Genomic DNA, 17,425 nt, shown 5'->3' with positions numbered 1-17,425 from the left:
CATGATGATTTCTAAATTGAAGCTCACTCACTCACTGTAGTTTTTATATCTCCTTTTGAAAAACAGTCACCTGGCCACACAAACTTCACATCACTCAGCAGGAACAAAGCTCAGGAACACACTTTGTGAAATTACAAACTGATCTCTTGAATTAATTTGCAAATGTTCACTGTCTCCATTTTAGATCCAAAAATACTCGTTAAAGAATGCAGAGAAAGCTGAACAGAAGAAATTCAACATCTTTCATTTATTTCATGTAGATGTTGCGTTCACACTTGCTAGTATACATTAATGTAAAATACATTAATGTCAATCAAAATCAAATTCAAGAGGCAACATCAGCATGATTTCCTGCATGTGTCCCCAGTGTTGCCGGAATCATTTAGACAATATTGACAACCAGGGAGCATGCTAGAGTGACAAGCTGTTCTTGATCACTACGGAATTAGTCCTCATCTCCAGAACAGCATATAATTTGTCCAGCCTGATCCAGGCTGACATGATGTTTCTGTACGAAACAAATTAGCGTTCAGGAATCCAGAGGGCTTACTACTTTAGACCTCCTACCTGAATGTCACTATAACCAGATAAACATCTGCAATGAAGGACCAACCTGAGCCTAGCACCAGTCTGTCTCCACGATACAGTTAACTATAATACCCTACATATTCTTCTCAAGTAACAGAGTTACATCTGTTAATGATTTTAAACATAAGTTACCAAAATAAGTGAAGAAGAATTTAAAGAATACCTTGCATATTTTATACAGGGAGTCCTGACCATCTCCCCCAGTATCTTTAAAATAATCATGAGCAGGGAACGTTCGATTGATGTCTCGGGTGATAGCGCTGTCTTGTGGAGATTCCTATTAGACAAAAATAAAAATTCAGGTAACGTAAATGAAAACACATCAAAAGAGACTAAATTACAATATGCTAGGACTGAGAGTTAGGAGACTGGCATTGTGTTCTGTGCACTGTTCTAAATTTAACAAAATACAGTCTACTCAGCCAGAACAGCCTGCCTGCAGGCTGGCAGCTCCAGATCACAATCTTGATAGATTTGGTTACCTAAGCACATCTGGGAACAGTCAGTGAGTGGCAGAAAAAGCACACACAGAAAAGCGTTCCAGGACGTTGCAGTGCAGACAGCAGCCTTCCCTCGCAGTCTCCTGAACACAAATGCTGCCTAGTCACATCTCATTTTTCTTACAACTGCAGAGGGTAACTACCAATTGTAAGCAGCTGCACGCTGCCATCCTAAGTTCTTTCATTCATTCTCTTAAATGTTTTAGCTAGAGAAACCACTCTCCATCCTCCCCAAAAAATTAGGCAAAACAAGAAAAGAAAACTCAGTATGAGCCCAAGGAAGACACTAACCATCCATCCAGAGCTTAACACATGGTGCAACAGCACCACACACCTCTCAGAAGCTACTTCTAAATTCACAAAGGTCAGGAAGGTGACTGGGAGCAGCAACATGGATGTAACAACGGCAAACCACTCCTAACCAACCTCCCAGCACTAAATGGTGAGGTGACTGGAGCTGTGGACAAGGAGAGGCCAGCGGATTGCGAGGCCTTTGACACAATCTCCCACTTTCTCCTTAAAATCAAATTAGTGAGACGTAGGCTAGGTAATTGGAGCAGAAAGTGGGTGGAAAATTGCCTGGACTGCTGGGCTCCAATAGCTGTGAGCAGCGGTGCAAGGTCCAGCTGGAGGCCAGTACCTGGCGAGAGCCCTCAGAGCAGCGCTGGCACCAGCACTGCCGGATGTGGCTCAGGGACGTGGATGATGGCAGGGGATACCCCGCAGCAAGTCTGTGACCACCACCAAATCAGAAGGAGAGGCCATTATGCTGGAAATAAAACAGAAACAAAGCCCTCTGTTTATCTGTAGATATTTCTTTTTGCCTATAACTGGCCCCTCTTTCTACTGCCAAAAAGAGGGCTTTTTCTAGGCACGGAGCGAGAGCTCCTTGGTAGGGGGATCTCGGCAGTGAGTAACCGCCTGAAAAGATGCCACAACAATAAACCAGCAACCACTGCTACGGGAAGGATCCAGGCTCCCTTACTAGATGGCACTGCCGACTGACTGAACGCTGAAATAAAACCCCGGTCAGCTTCACACCTGAGGCTATCACAGAGCAGCGCGCCAGGCTGCGGCTGCAAACATCCACGCTGCCCCGCGGAACCACACTGAAGAGGTGGGTGTTCGTTGTTGGTCGGTTTACTACAGCCAAATCGCTTGTGGGTTTGTTCGACAAAGGGAAGAAAGTTCAGAAGTAAAATAACTTCAGAGTGCGTGAATTAATCAGTGTGAATACAGATTTTAGTTGATCTTTTTTTCAATGCTGCAAACAGGAACAAAATTACAGCTCTGAACTTGATTTTCTCTTCAGATTTTATCCAAGTTTAATGCTCCTCTCTGTGGCTTAATACAGACATTTCATTAGGAAAGCATTACACTGCTATTAGAATCAAGTTATTGGATTGTTTTGGAAATTATATCAAAAGTACTGTACAGCATTTCAATTTGGTAATAATTAATATGCCAAAGAGGTCCATTTCATTACAAGGAAATCAGAAGCAAACAAAAGCCAATACCAAAGAAATTTCATACATATACACACACATGCATTAAAAATCCTTTTAAGTCAAAGACATTAAGATGATGGCTGGCTGTCAGCTTCGGCTAGTTTCACAAGAAGAGAAAACAAATGCTCAGAAATAAACCAAGAATTTTAAAGCATGTGAATAATGTCTTTGTGATAACTTCCAGTTTCTTAAAAGTTTGCAAGGCTGAATTACAGTGAAATACCCTTCTTTGCAAGAGCACAGATAGTGTCCACTGCTAATAGCAGTCTGTGGCACCAAACAAGGGGATTTCCTGGGAGTTACCTGGGGTCTGCTGCAAGGGCACAGATGACAGAAAATAACCTTAAATCCACCTGCCTTTTAATTCACTTATTTAATAGCAGAAGCAAAAGCATCTGGTTAGAAACTCTTAGGACAGGCTTGTCAAACAAATCACTCATTTTGACTAAAGAGAGCAATTAGTGGTCCCTCTGACTTTGCGTGACTTGTTGAGCACTTGACTCCTGTATTTCAGTACAATTCCTCAAGTAATCTGGAAAGCTAGTTCCTGCAGCTCCAACAGAGCTTGGTGAGAGAAAAATTAACGGAAATGATAAGGTTTTAAAAATGTTTTTCAAACCATGGCTTTGAAATCTCTCCATTAGTACAAACTGCTGCAATCCAAGCATTGTGTAACCTTTTCTTTACTCCTATTTTTATACCTTGCTGTGAGAATTGGCTCAATGGGCAATTTCTCATGCTTTCAGGGGACTGGGAACTGAAGGAAACCCTTCTGAACCCACACCCTTCACAAACTGGGATTGAAAAATAGAAAGCTAAGAATGACAGGAAGAAAAAGAAAGTAATAAAGAAAACAGAATGGAAAACAGCCATGAGAACTGAGGCAAGCGCAGTAAAGATTAAAATTCTCACAACAGTTCACTGCTCTGAAGGAAAGCAGGGAAATATGGATGCTCCGAACACAGCCTTCCTCCCCCTTTCATGCACTTAATAATATTAGTGGGGTTATACTAAAAACTTCCTCTCCAGTTGATGGAGCGTCCCAGGATCTGCAAATTGCATCATGTAGTTACAATCTCGATCAACATCTTCAGAGTGAGACTGTTGCATTGGAAGGCTTTTTCAGTAGCTTAAGACACTTAATCTCGAAGAGCTGGAGTCAGTAGGACCTCTTCACAGGGCTGAAATACTTGCAGATTTCAGCAGGACAGATTTATTCTTCCTAATCCCGTACATAAAACTGGAAAGACAAAGCAGCAGCAGCAAAGAATTGCTGAAGGGACAAGAGCTGTGATGAAAAAAAACTGAAATAAACCATTTCAGTAGAGGTAGTTGCCTGCTGAAAATGGCTCGCCACTCGAGGATCAACTCCTCCTGTCACACCTGGAGAAATCAGGTGTGGACATAAAACAGAGGCCTTACTGAGACACAGGCTGACTTCAAAAATGACATAAAAGTGGAAAAATGGTAAGGTCCAAAACTTAAGACCATCTCCCAAAAAAATTCAAAATACAGTTTGTTCACTGGGGTGACACATCCGCCCAATAAATGATTAAAATTCTAAACATTTAAAGCTTACCAAAATTAAACCGTTAAAAAAGTTAAGAGAACTAAAGAAATCAAGAAGAATTAAAGAAAACAGTCCAAGGAAAAAGCCGTCTGGACATGTCCCGGGCAAGCTGCTCTAGGTGTCCATGCCTGAGCGCGGGGATGGACCAGATGACCTCCTGGGGTCCCTTCCAGCCTCAACCATTCCGTGATTCTGTGAAATGCCAAATAAAATACAAAAATGAAGGAAATTAAGAATTTCCTTGGCATAAACCTGAATTCAAACACCATTCCCATAAGAAAACGAAACCCAAATTCTGCTCAATTCTCACTCTTGGCACCATGGAGTAAATTTTCACGCTGCAATTGCTTCTCAGGAGGTCGCACTGACTTTGCCGAGCTTTTGCCATACAGGCAGAGATTACTGTGAAAAGAAAGGCCTAAAGATTCCATCTGTCGGTCACATTTCAGATGCTTCGGCCAGGGGCTGATCAGCACGCGGCACGGCATTGCAAGGCATTTCGATGCAAGGCACACACAAGACATTGAAGGAAGCAGCACGGCAGCTGACAGCTTCCAGCAGCTCTAACGAGTGGGGGAAAACGAAGCTGTCAAACTTCCATGGACAGCAACAAGGGCAGCGTTACATGCTATGGGTACGTTATTCAGAGATCTGTGCATTTCCAATACATCCTGCAATATTAAAAGGTCTTTCAATGGCTATTTTGGATGTTCGTAGGACACCACGTCACCAAATTCATTCTGCAGGTTAACGAGGTTAATGGCATTCCCACCATTACTTTTGATAGGGAACATTTACAGCGAGTGTATCTCCTGCGTGTCCTGGACCAAAGCGCTGTGAGGTTTTAGGAAGAGGAATTACACCTGTTACCGAGACCTTGAGGAAGCCCCACAGAACCCACTTTCAAAGCAACACACTGGTTAGCTTCCCATAAGAAATGCTGCCCCCAGAACACGTGTGTTACCTGCAGTCAGCACTCACCAAGAACACTCCCAAATAAACAGTAGTATTTGTGGAAAACAAAAATTGAATAATGTAGAGAAATTCGGAATGGGCAAACAGCTGCAATTTGATACAATAGTGCATTGATACAGCATACTTTCAGTCCAAATATGGCAATATAGTGCAATTCTAAAAATAAAAGTGAATCCCTTGTGATAGCCAGCCCTTTAGCTGTGTTCATTTCCTTTTAGGGCTCAAGTTTCCCACAGGAAAATTATAGAGAGAAGCTTGCCTACAGTGCCCTGCATCATGTATGGATAAAGCATAAACACAAAACGTATGATGGAAGGTTTTCCTGCTCTTGGCAGTTACGTAAAAAGCAGAATATTTGGAGCAGTAAAGATAAGAGGGAAAAGCCACCCACTCCAAAACGAACACACCTTTATCAGCCCGCTTACATAAAAGTCATCGGAGACAAGACATGAAAACATGTGACATATCATTTATTTCTTAAATGTATTTATGATCCATTCAGACCTTTCAAATAAAGTGTACAAGTGCATTTCCGAATAAAAAACTACACTCTTCACACAGCTCTGTAGAACACTACATTTCATCAAGAAACTTGAAGCAAAAACTTCCTATTAAACCACCCATGCATCCTTTGGCTACAATAATATCACTGATCAACGAGTACTGCTATTCAATTCCAGGTTTCCCTTTAAAGAGAAGGAGCATCCTAAAATATGCTACCCCTTCCGACGAGCTCTCTTTAAAGAGAGAATGTTAAATAAATTAGCTAGGCTTTTAGGCAAAACAGTAAGGCTACGTAGTACTGTTGATGCACGATCCATACATTTGGAGAACAGGCAATCCCAGGCTATGTGAAATGCGTCAACAGCCCTTGAAATTTTAGTAGTATCGAGATTACATCAATCCAAAACGAATGGCAGACAAAAATGTAACCAGTGGAACAATCACTGAAATATGTGCAGTTTTTCTTAGGATGGGAAGTGCTGATAACAGATTCAGAAAAGTGTTTATAAAATTCGCTAAGAACCACATTGACATTCTTAAAATTACATATTTTACAAAGCCCTAAACTGTGTGACTGTACAATTACTGCCACGTTAAATCACTTACTTTGAGATACATACATATCTATGTATGTACATCTACAGCAAAAAGGAAACAAACCAAGAGATGTATGACACAGCTAGAGTACAGGTCAGCTCAAAGGGAATAATACATTTCTTTGAGTTTTAACAGCTCATAGCAAAATTATCTCTTGGAAATAATTATGCAAAGATTGAGGATCAGATATGTACATACTTCGCTTTAATGCAGTTCCATTTAATTTTTAAAAATACGTAGGTTATTTTAAATCAGTAACATCTGTAATTTTTGGCTTAACTATAGTTTTTCCTATATTAGCCTTAGCTGAAAAATCAGCTACAGAAATGTCTATTAAAATAATTGGGCAGAAGTACCTCTCACCCCTCTATTTTAACAACAATTCTGAGTTGGCACAAAATACACATTTTTGGACTCACAACAATAACCGTTCCTCAGCTGCCGTGAATATCAAAATGCCCATCTTCACTACCTCCCCCTTCCCCTGCAGGGTGCAAAACAGAACAAATCAGGCAGAGATCAGGGACATTAAGGGGCCTAGGCTGACACCTTAATATTCCACCCTTTGTCACAACTACACGCAGCATCACCGAGTCTTAAGGGTTGGACTGCCTCAAATTCACCTGTTTGCTTTTCTAATCTGCTTTGGTGGATTTTTTTTTCCCTGTAGTTTTTCATAGCAGGGGTTTCACACTCACACCTCTTTCTCATCTTTTAATAAAAAATAAAAATAAAAAAATTCCAGCATTAAAAAGGTGCACAAATTTCTTACAAACACACATACACACTCTTACGTGTGATTTTGTCTATTCCTGGCCTTTTCACCGACGCTCAAAAGAAAAGTACCAGTTGTAACACTACTCATGTACAGAGCTGGATCGTCTCCCCCAGAAAAACTCCTCGTGACAGCCCTCAGGCAGATGCCCCATCCTGCAGAACACTGAAATTATCTGACCGGTGGCTTCTGCTGTCCCAGTGACTGTGAAGGAGCAGACACAGGTGGAATGTAAGGACAAGAGAGCATCCGTAAAGTAAGATCGCTCCACTGCATTTTGTTCAGCAAAGCAACCTAGAAGCACATGCATGCATAGCCTCCCATGCTTGCAGGTTAATTGTAAACAGCATGTGGAAAAAAAAAAAAAAAACAATTAAAAAAGGTACTAATACAATTTTGAACTCCCTGAAGTAAAAGACATACCCACGAGTATTAAGAACAGTAAGAAAGCTCATCATTAGCAATTGCAAACTCATTTCCATCCTGTTGCATTCATTAGAGGAATACAAAATTGAACCTAGTGTTTACATGCTAGAATTACAACAGAAACTTGATTTCAAAGGTTACACATGGAGAGAAATTTATCAGCATAGCAACTTGCAAAACACTGTGCTGTACAGCATTGCTAAAGACATCAGTCTATGAAGACAATAAATGCGATGGCAAATCCTTTCAGACAGTTCAAAAGCATGGCTGGAGGTAACGCTGCTTCCTGTTGCTGAAAGGATTAACTGCACCATTATTTTTAGTAGGTTTTAACAACAAAAATTTATCCCAAGAAATCCCTAATCCCTCAAAAACTGAGGTGATCAGAACCACACATGTACCTTACAGCCCTCAGGGTTTTATTTCTTTGTACACTAAACATCAACTCCTTTGACAGCATCTACAGAAAATGTTTTAAAAAAATGTTTTTATGAAATACTTTTAATACCCAGTAATGCTAATATTTAAAAATACTTCACAGTGTTGTACTAATGTAACTTCATAAAACAAGCAACTTTAGTCAGCTAAAGCTCAAAGCCTTACATTATATTAAAATTGTCCAAAGTTTCCACGCACACAAATATCACTAACACTATAAATAATACCTAAGCCACTTTAGTGCAAAGTCTGTTTTTGCTTCCCCTGACAAATCCCTCTATATTCCTGCCAGCATATTAAAACATCATCCTTTACTAATCTAATTATTGATTTTCAAGGATTCATTTACAGTTGAAATCCTGAAAGAACTTTTGTTTCCCCCAGTTTGGACAAAAAGCGCCGACTTGTTTTGCCACGCATTTGGCTGCACGCGACCCTCGGGATGCCTGAGGATGACCCACATATGCACAGCAAGACTTGTCCGAGTTCATCTTTAGGAGGGGCCGCTTGAATTTGTGTAACCTTTTAACCGAAGGACCCTCAGCAACGCCTGAGAAGCCTAGGCTTTGAATTCCAAAGCTACTGTCCTCATCTTACACGTTCACACAGAGAAAGCAGCCCAACGAGGAGCGCAGGCCGCCCTCCCTCGCCCCTGCCAGGATTTGGTGCCGTGGCTCAGGTGCCGCCCTCCAAACCTGCCCCTCTGTCGAAACCCCCATTCTAAATATAACCTAACCCAACGCACAGCCCCCCAACATTTCTCCAATCCTCGCGGCACACACAGCCCCTGCGTACAGCCCCGTGCCCAGGGAGCAGCCCCACGCCACCCCCAGCTCCGTGGCACCAGGCCGCCTCCAGCTCCATGGCACGAGGCCGCCCCTCACGTTCCCAGGCCAAAACAAAGACGAGTACCAACTTGGTTTCTCAATGCCAGTAAGGGCAGGTTCACGAGCTGGAGGATCCGTTCTGACCGGACAGATTGCCCAAGCCCACCACAGGTTGTAAACAAATAACTTGGGGCAGGACGCGAGAACAGAAGACTTAGGGTAACATTTTCACTGAGTGCCAAAGCTCAAGAGAAGCAGATGTTCCACGGGTGAGATCCGCAAACATTTCCTCGCGACAGCCACTACATGCACAGAGAGCAGGCACAGGCTGTGCACGGGAATGGGGATAAAAACTGGAAGGCAACAGAAGTCAGTAACGAGCAGAGAACCATGAGTGTAGCTGTCTGTGTAACCGACATCTCACACACCTAGAAAACCCTGTGTCACAGGAAGGAACTGGGAAGCTGGCTAAGCCCACCCAACTAAATCGGCCCCTTCTCTCTGGGCAGAACACGTCGGTCACCCAGCACGGCACGGGCCCGCCTCAGCTGCCCCCTTCTCCCCGACCGGGGCTGGAGCAGCCCAGGCCCGGCACTGGTGTGGACGGGATCCGAGCGCTGCGGGTGCGGGGAACCCAAGGCTTACACGAGCTGCCTCTGGAGCACAGCCCAGCAAGAAGGGTAACCTCCATCTTTAACACGTGTGCCATAAGGGATACACCCAGGTTAAATACTCCATTGTTCTAACCCAACTTACATCATACCACCAGCGCAGACACACTGCTGGCCCGCAGGCTTCTTTTGTTCATTTCCAACAGCTTTCAGTTTCTTTCTCTAAATATAACGGCACCTGTTTTTACATATACTAGATTTTAATTTAGAAGACCTTTCCTCTTCCAAAAGCATTTTACTGATATAATTTTAGTATTAAATCATCTGCCTTTGCTTATCTGCAGAAAACGTCTTTCCAAGTGGTAACCCTGCAACGCCAAGGCAGTAAGGGAAATAACACGAAAATAAGGACCAGGTCAGCCAAAGTTTAGCAGGTGCTTCAAGTACCCAGAACTAAAGATGTGTTAGAACAACCATAAGATAAAACTTCCAAAATCTCTACCTCCTCATAGAGAATTATAATTACCTACAACAGATGAATAAAGTCACTAGAAAAATTTTAATTGGGCGTTTTGTTTGTAATGTCTAAAGGCAGGCTCCTATGCTCAATTATTAGTTCCTAAGAAAAATACTTCCTAAAGCACCAACCTGAATTAGGAGTAGATGCTTAATCAACTTCAAACCCTGATGTGGAATAAGAGCAGACTGAAAAGTTTCAGGCTTCCTGGCTCAGGAAGGTTCAATACTGCTGTTAGCATCCAGTAGCTGGTGATGCCACAAAACAAACACAAAAAACTACTCATCAATTTCGCACACTGAATATTTCCACCTGACCTTACATATATGCTTTGGAAGTGTCTTTTTCAGAACAGACAAGCTTCTTACAGGTAAAAGCTTTATGTGAAGGGGAAAGGGGCGCTGCCACAGAGATGCAGGGCAAGACTAAAATTTGGGAATTCTCATTCAAGTCTTTGCTCTATGAAAGACCCTTCATGCAACCTTGCACTACTCCTGAGATTCTCAGTGCCTCAGTACTTTATACCACTTTCTTCTTGTAGATTTATGACAAATATTCAAAATTGTGGCACTCAGACACTGAGCTACGTCAGAATTGCAACTAGGAGAAACAAATTTCTGAGTAATAAGCAGCTTAAAAAAACAAGTAAAAAAATCCCTAACAGCAAATAATGACTGTAGAAACCAGTAATATTTAATATTAAAAACTAATGGTAGACAACAACAAAACTTTTGCTTCACACAAATTAAAAAATATTGTCACCTGATTCAAGATTATAAAATTAATACTTCACAGATCTTCTCCCAGCCTATTTGGAAAATGACAATACCATCACTGCCTCAACACCCAGTAAACTTTTTTTTTTTTTTTAATCAAGAGTACTAGATGAAGCAAATTAATCACACTGAGAAGTTGTGCGTATAGAAATCCTTTCCCATGATACTAAAAAAAATGCCACTGAATTCCGTCCTGTAAATTGAACCTTCTAGCAGCTTAATTTGAAAGTAAGGCAGATAACCCTAATAAGAAATAAATGTCGAGTCTGAGATGGAATTTCAAGATTAGTTCGTTTAACTATACTACAACATGCCATTTTTATGAAGACGGAATTTGATTTCTATGTTCTCTTCATCGTGGCACTCATATGTGCAATGCTCTTGATACCAATTTCTAAATCACTAGGCACACTCGAATACAAATAGAGCCAAGAAAGGATTAGCTTCATATGTACAACGATGAAAGCGATCCGACTGGAAAGTTAGCTGCCTAACAATTCATAGCACATATTGTGATGAAAAGGACTACAGTGCCTCACGTTAAGTCCATGGCAAAGGATGTTGAATGGAATGCCGAGCAAACAAGGTAATTCGTTTCAAAATTATTTCTTCCACAGCTGGCACAGTGAGCTAGATCAACCCCCGTGCAGTTTCACTGAAGACAACAGGCTCAAATGTTATGAATATTTAAACCATCTAATCACCTACTGAACTCAACCAACCTTAAATTAATTGACAGGGGAAATTAAAAAAAAAAAAAAAAGATAAATTAACACAGACAAAATTAGAAATATCTGAAACTAAACGAACGAGGCTACTGAGGCAACATTCCGAAGTGCCTCTGGACATACCGGACGGAACCTGACCACATCAGCTGGCTGCAGCTCTGCCCTTCACCTCTCAGACTTCAGGTTCTGATTTTCGCCTCTTATGGAAAACACCTGAGCCGATGAAGACTTTGAGGTGAGTATGGCAACTGAAGAAAAGCCTAGGTGTTAGGAATATTGACTAGAACTTTCGCTGCAAAGCAACAACAGCTGCAAAAATGCATCTACATCCGTAACAACCACTGCACTGAGTACAGCTCTAGGCTTACAGCTGAAGTAGCAACTGCTTCAACTCGAGTTAAATCTCCATGCCATCGTTTAGAGCCCTTGATTTATTTTAAACTTCCCAACTTTCTCAAAAAGTAACATACAATACTCCTACATAAATCTTTTACTCATGTCACAAAAACTGAAATAAAAGCCACAATATTTGTAGTCCAGCTCCCACTTAAACCTGGAACTGCCATTTTTAGGGTTTTAGGCCCTAGCAGATTAGTTTCTTCTATTAAATTTAATCAAATGTTATTTTACTGCGAGATTGCATCACTTCAAAGACGTGGAAACGTTAGCTCAGGTGAAGAGTCAGAGGAAAGCTACCGAGGAGTCTACCTGAGATGCTGTTCCAAAAGATGCCACGCAGAAATGCTTTGATATTGGTGACTCAAGCACTTACATTGCCCCCCCCATGCCCGAATACCTACAAAACACTAGGAACAATTAGCCAGCTGGTGTGCCGCGAGCTTATTACACCGTTTACAAGTGACTCACTACACCGTTATGCTCTGCTCCCCCACGGCTGTCTGGCATATTCAGGTGCCTCTAACCAGAAGTCAGACTGCAAGAACTGCAAGAACCACCTCTGCTACGTCTGTGGGAAGGCCACGGCGAACGCCCTCGCTCTAGACGCTGTCTTAATACAGAAGAGCACAAGTAACGTCGTGAAGGCATCAGGATTTAAACAGCCTTCATCCCTAAGATTTCAGATGAACAAAGGAGGAAGCTTATTCGGAGAGGTTTGGGCGATGGATGAAATACTCTGAATGCCGACCACAACGTGACTTAGACACCGTTTGTAGCAGCGGCTCTCAATCCAAACTCAGCAGCAGCAGCCGGGGTCTCCCCAGGAGCGGGACATGTGCTGTGCTTGTGGGGGACTCGTGCATCAGCGCTTGCTGCTGAGCAGGACCAGGCATGCCGGGAGCGCCCTGGTGCCCTCCTCCAGGCACAGCGTGGAAGACCAGGGGCTGGAGCACGCAGCACATCAGAGCAGGGTATGTAGATGCTTGCGGGAGGGGCAGCGTAGACCACTTTAAAACAGATCATCTCAGTCAATGACAACAGTAGAGCTGAAACCAATTAACAAATACACAGAGTCTTCCCTTCGGCCAAAAGAATTACCCTGCTTCTAAAATATTCCTCTGAAATTTATTTTCCCTATTTTTTTTATTCCTTTCTCTGTATGGCTAACAGCGTCCACCAACAGCAACTCTAACACAAGAGCTCCAAGAATTCCCCCCGGTCACAGCAGTCGAGCACAGGGCGGGAGCACAACGCGGTGACCGCGGGCGGGCGGGCGCAGCACCAGCTGCAGAGCAGAGCTGTGCCTGCCGGGGACCCCCCGGGCCGCAGAGCCGGAGCTACAAAAGGTGATGCAGATGTAATCCATTATTACAGGAAAACGTGGTTCACAAATACCTTCCTATTCCAATATGGCATCAGTAAAGAGACAGAGATATTCTTTAGAAAAACCCATCAACTGAGGGCCGCACTGCATTCAAACAGCACTACAATACTCAGAAACACCTCACCTAAGCTAGCTTGGAAAAAGTCGTGGTCAATGAGACTTTGTTTCTCAGATACCGTACATTGTTTGACCAGTTAAATATGCGTTTGCCAACAGGATTTAGCTCCTGCTATATTCGAACCATCTTTAATCCCCTGCAGCCTAAAGAAAAATGTCTCTGATTTAGCTCTGTGCACTTATGAATAACTCAAATACTACAGTTAAATTTACAACATAGTTCCCTTAGCTGTTTAGAAGACAATTGTTTTCTTTCCTTTCCCCTTAAGTTCTAGTATGTAAAATATCAGAAGAATTTAGATTAAAAAAAAGGGGGGGGGGGGGAGATGTTATTTTTAAAGTTGTTCTTGAGAAAATTTCCACACAAAAATGTGGCATTTCTCCACTGTTTTGAGAATAATTTTCACATGTTGGCATCATCCTCGAGTGACTGCCACAACTCTGCTATCATAAAACGACAAGTATTTTCTCTTAGCTTATCAAAACACATTTTATTTAACTGCTAGATTTGGTCTGATCCAAGTTTTTCTTCCTACTTCACAACAAATAGGAGAATGCAGATGCCACGCTGATCGCACGCAGGCAGCCTACCAGAGGAAGGGGCACAGAAGCCGGATTGCTCCCCCTACGCGTACGACTGCCCAGACCAGGTTGCTGCACCCATGGCTCAGTAAGACTTTAAGTTCATGCTGAAATGTTCACATTGTTCACCACTGTTCTAGAAATCCTGTCTAGGTAGCACTGAAAAACAAATTGTTTGGCCCCTTCTCTTATGACGCTGGAAAATTGTGTCGATATACTTTGGCATATATTAAAAAATCCCTGTAATACACCATATACCGTGACATTTCCACTTCAGATCTATCATTTACATGTGAAGCACGAATCTCCAAAGAACCTAGTAGAGCTGTAAGAAAGACTACATTTTGCTGAAGCTCTCAGACACCCACTCCATTCAGTCACACCAGCTGGAGAGGTAACTGTCAAGATACAGCTTTATTCTTAAAAATGAACATGGAGGTGAAACTCCACGGCCGCCTCCACAGCAATAAATTTTTAAAAGTGAAATCACAATGATATGTGCTCCTGATTCTTCTATGTCAGCAGCATTTCTCAGAAACCTTTTTGCAAATCTGGACATCTTAAAATCATATTTAATTTTTTGCAATTTACAGAGTTGTCCCTGCACTTCCCAGTCAAGCCGATAGGTGTCTTAGACATGACATCCATTGGAAGATCTTTTGCTCCTAGAGGTAGAGGAGTCCTTAGCTACCCTCTGTCTAGCACAAGAGGCACAAATAGCCCCCGAGAGACGCTTAAGCCCCTTCTGAAAGACACTGTTGGAGAGACTGTAAATGACACAGTTGCAGAAACTGTTGCTAATGGCAAGCCAAGTGGTCAAGAAGGACGCAACGCGGTTACTATAGACATTGGAGCTCTCCAGCAGAAAATAGATGATGTAGGGCAGCCAGAGGATGTAGAAGACACTGGTGATACGGAAAAGAACCATGGCGTAGCGCTTGTCCGGGCAGGGCTGGGCCTCCCCAGTCTCCCCGTCCTGAGAGCTGAAGCGCACCCGCCTCTCGTTGATCTCCTTGGTGTGCTGCTGGCAGATGCGGAAGATGTTGAAGTACGTGAAGCAGACGGTGAAAGCAGCCGGGGCGTAGAGCATCACCACGATGAAGAGAGTGAAATAGGGATCGGTGTTCCAGGAATTGGCACACCACTGAAACACATCCCCGTGATATCCAGGCTTTCCCCAGTGGAAGGAGGGTAAGAAGACGAGGCAGGAGTACAGCCAGATTATCAGGATGCAGATCCGCAGTCTCCACGGAGTAACCAGCGTGTTGTAGGTCAGCGGCTTTGTGATGGCGATGTATCTGTCAATACTAATGCATGCCAAAGAGGCCATGGAGACGCTCTTCAGCACCGACACCACGTAACCGAAGATTTGGCAAACCAAGGACTCACTCAAAACAATGGGATAGTGCAGCAGAGACAAAGAAGGCACCAGACAGCTCACGCCCACCAGGAGGTCAGCATACGCCATGGTCTGTATGAAGTAACTGGTGGTGTGGTGGTTCAGCAGAGGTGCACAGTGAAAGACAAATATCACGATGATGTTGCCCGAAATAATCAGCACCATGAGGAACACGATAACGACCACTTCCAGGAGGCAAAAATTGATGGTCTCCAGATAGCTAATGGCCAGGAGGCAGAAGGGCCGGCCACTCTGGTTGCCGACCAAGGAGGAGTTCATCTTGAGCACTGCAGTGGTCTCCTCACTTCATGCTCCTGCCTGCTGCCTGCAGCCACTCCAGGCAGCCACTGTCATTGCGGCTGGTGCCGTGTGTGCAGCAATGTCAAAACCGGAGCTCCAGTCCCCGGGGCTGCTCCAGATGCCGCCGCGCATTGTCTGCAGCACAATCCCCCTCGGAAGCCGGCTCCCCGCCGCTGCCGGCGCACCGGGACCCGGCGGCGGGCATGGCAGCAACTTCGTGCAGCCGCACCGGGGGGGCTCTGCCGGCCCCGGGGGGCTGCTGCCGGCCCGGGGTTGGGGGGGGGGGGAGGGCTGCGGGGCCGGGGGGCAGCAGGAGGGACGTTCCCCGGGCCCGGGCGGGACTCCTCCCGCAGCTGACAGAAGAGAAGGGGAAAGCGTTTTACAGCATCATCCCCGCCCTGCTCCCCCGGCCCCCCCCCGGGCGCCCCCCGCCGCCCGCCCCAGCCCCCCCCCCGGTGCTCCCGTTCCCGGGATGCGCGGCGGGGCGGGGGTCCCGGCCCCTCTCCCTCCTGGCTCCATCTTGCCCGCCGCTTTGTTCCCGGCTCCCCCCGCCGCCGCCCGCCGCCCCGGCCCCCCCCCCGACCCCCACCCCCACACCGCTCCCCCCCCCCCTCCGCCGCCGCCCCCCGCCCCTCACCTGCCGCCGCCACCCAGCCCCGGCGCGGCCCCGGCCGAGCGCGGCGGCGGAGCTCGGGCCCGGCACTGCGGAGCCGGGAGGGAGGGGAGGGGACGGGAGGGAGGGAGAGGAGGGGAGGGAGGGGAGGGGAGGGCGGCAGGAAGGGGAGGGCGGCGGCCAGGAGCGCGCCGAGGGCGCGGCGCCGCCGGCGGGGACCCGGCAGCCCCCCCCCCCCCCCCCCCTCCGGGAACCCCCCCGGTCCCCTCCCGCACACGGAGCGGCCTCGCCCTGCGCGCCCCCGCGGCTGCGAGACGGGCGGACGGACGGACGGATTGATGGACGGATGGATGGATGGACGGACGGACAGACGGACGGACGGACACCTGCCCTGCTCCGCGCCCCCCCCTCGCTGCGTGCCGGGTGCGAGCAGCCCGAGCCCGGGCGTGAAATGAGCGCCCAGGGCTCCGTTGAGGCTCTTCCCCGGGGAACAAACGCTCATTCGGGGGGGGGGGAAACCCACCCTGGGTCTTCCTGCCTGCCGCGGCCCGCGTTGCTCAGGAGACACCTGAATGCGAGGACACGAGAGCCCGGCGGTGCGTCTCACCAGCTCGGGGGGGCTCCTGCACCCTCACAGCCACACGCCCGGCTCTCCGACCGCTGGCGGTGCCCGAGAAAACCCAAACCGACCGCTGACGGTGCCCAAAGCAGCTGCACAAACTGGAAAACCTGAGGGCATTCCCGTGGGCAAGCGTGCAAGGGATTCACAGCAGCCCTTACACGTGAATTCGCACCACAGACTAACGCGTCACGCACAGGTAAGCAGAGAAACCTCTTCTGCGCACACCGGCATAGGTGTCACAACAGGATACGGGCACCTTGTCTGCAAAACCAGGGGAAAACACCCAAGAGCCTTCTGCTCGCTCAGCGTGCTGGAAAACACATCCCCGTAAGATGCCGAAGCTCACTTTGCAACACCGGACCGACTGCTCCACAGCCACGACGCGGGCAGGCCGTCCCTACGGGAACTGGGCTTTGAGCCCATCAGCCAGCAAGGGACTGGAACGAGGCTCTTCAACAACTGAAGTCCTTTCACCAAAAACGCAAGCACACAGCTGTTGTGTGCCAGTGCAAGTCCACACACCAAATTCCATCGGTACCAACAAGCCCAAGGTTTTGGCTAACGCAAGCCAAGTGTTTGTCGCACTGTGGGATTTCTAACGGGAAAGGAATTCGCCAAAGGGATGAGTCTCAGGGCAATCACACTGCTGCACTTGGGATTTCAGTTGAC

The 17,425-nt window shown here is 45.9% G+C and overlaps 2 protein-coding genes across 3 annotated transcripts in view; both read right to left on the bottom strand.

The window, feature by feature from the left end:
- The window catches only part of RABGAP1 (RAB GTPase activating protein 1), a 71,044-nt gene that overhangs the window by 18,543 nt on the left and 35,076 nt on the right, over positions 1 to 17,425 (bottom strand). For both annotated transcript variants that reach the window (XM_083806965.1, XM_083806966.1), the window contains exon 14: positions 752 to 865. In XM_083806965.1, the coding sequence (XP_083663091.1) occupies positions 752 to 865 (114 nt within the window). The remainder of the gene's footprint in view (positions 1 to 751; positions 866 to 17,425) is intronic.
- GPR21 (G protein-coupled receptor 21) lies at positions 5,591 to 15,645 on the bottom strand. The gene has a single exon (XM_083807027.1). It carries the CDS (start codon positions 15,498 to 15,500, stop codon positions 14,454 to 14,456), a length of 1,047 nt encoding a protein of 348 aa, XP_083663153.1. The 5' UTR covers positions 15,501 to 15,645; the 3' UTR covers positions 5,591 to 14,453.

This window comes from Anser anser (genome assembly GCF_964211835.1).
Source record: "Anser anser genome assembly, chromosome: 21".
Taxonomy (NCBI): Eukaryota; Metazoa; Chordata; class Aves; order Anseriformes; family Anatidae; genus Anser; species Anser anser.
Note: the sequence above shows the minus strand (reverse complement) of the source record. Positions and strands in the feature narration are given on the sequence as shown.

Coding starts and splice junctions, on each gene's coding strand:
- GPR21 (XM_083807027.1), bottom strand. CDS start 15,500: ATGAACTCCTCCTTGGTCGGCAACCAGAGTGGCCGGCCCTTCTGCCTC.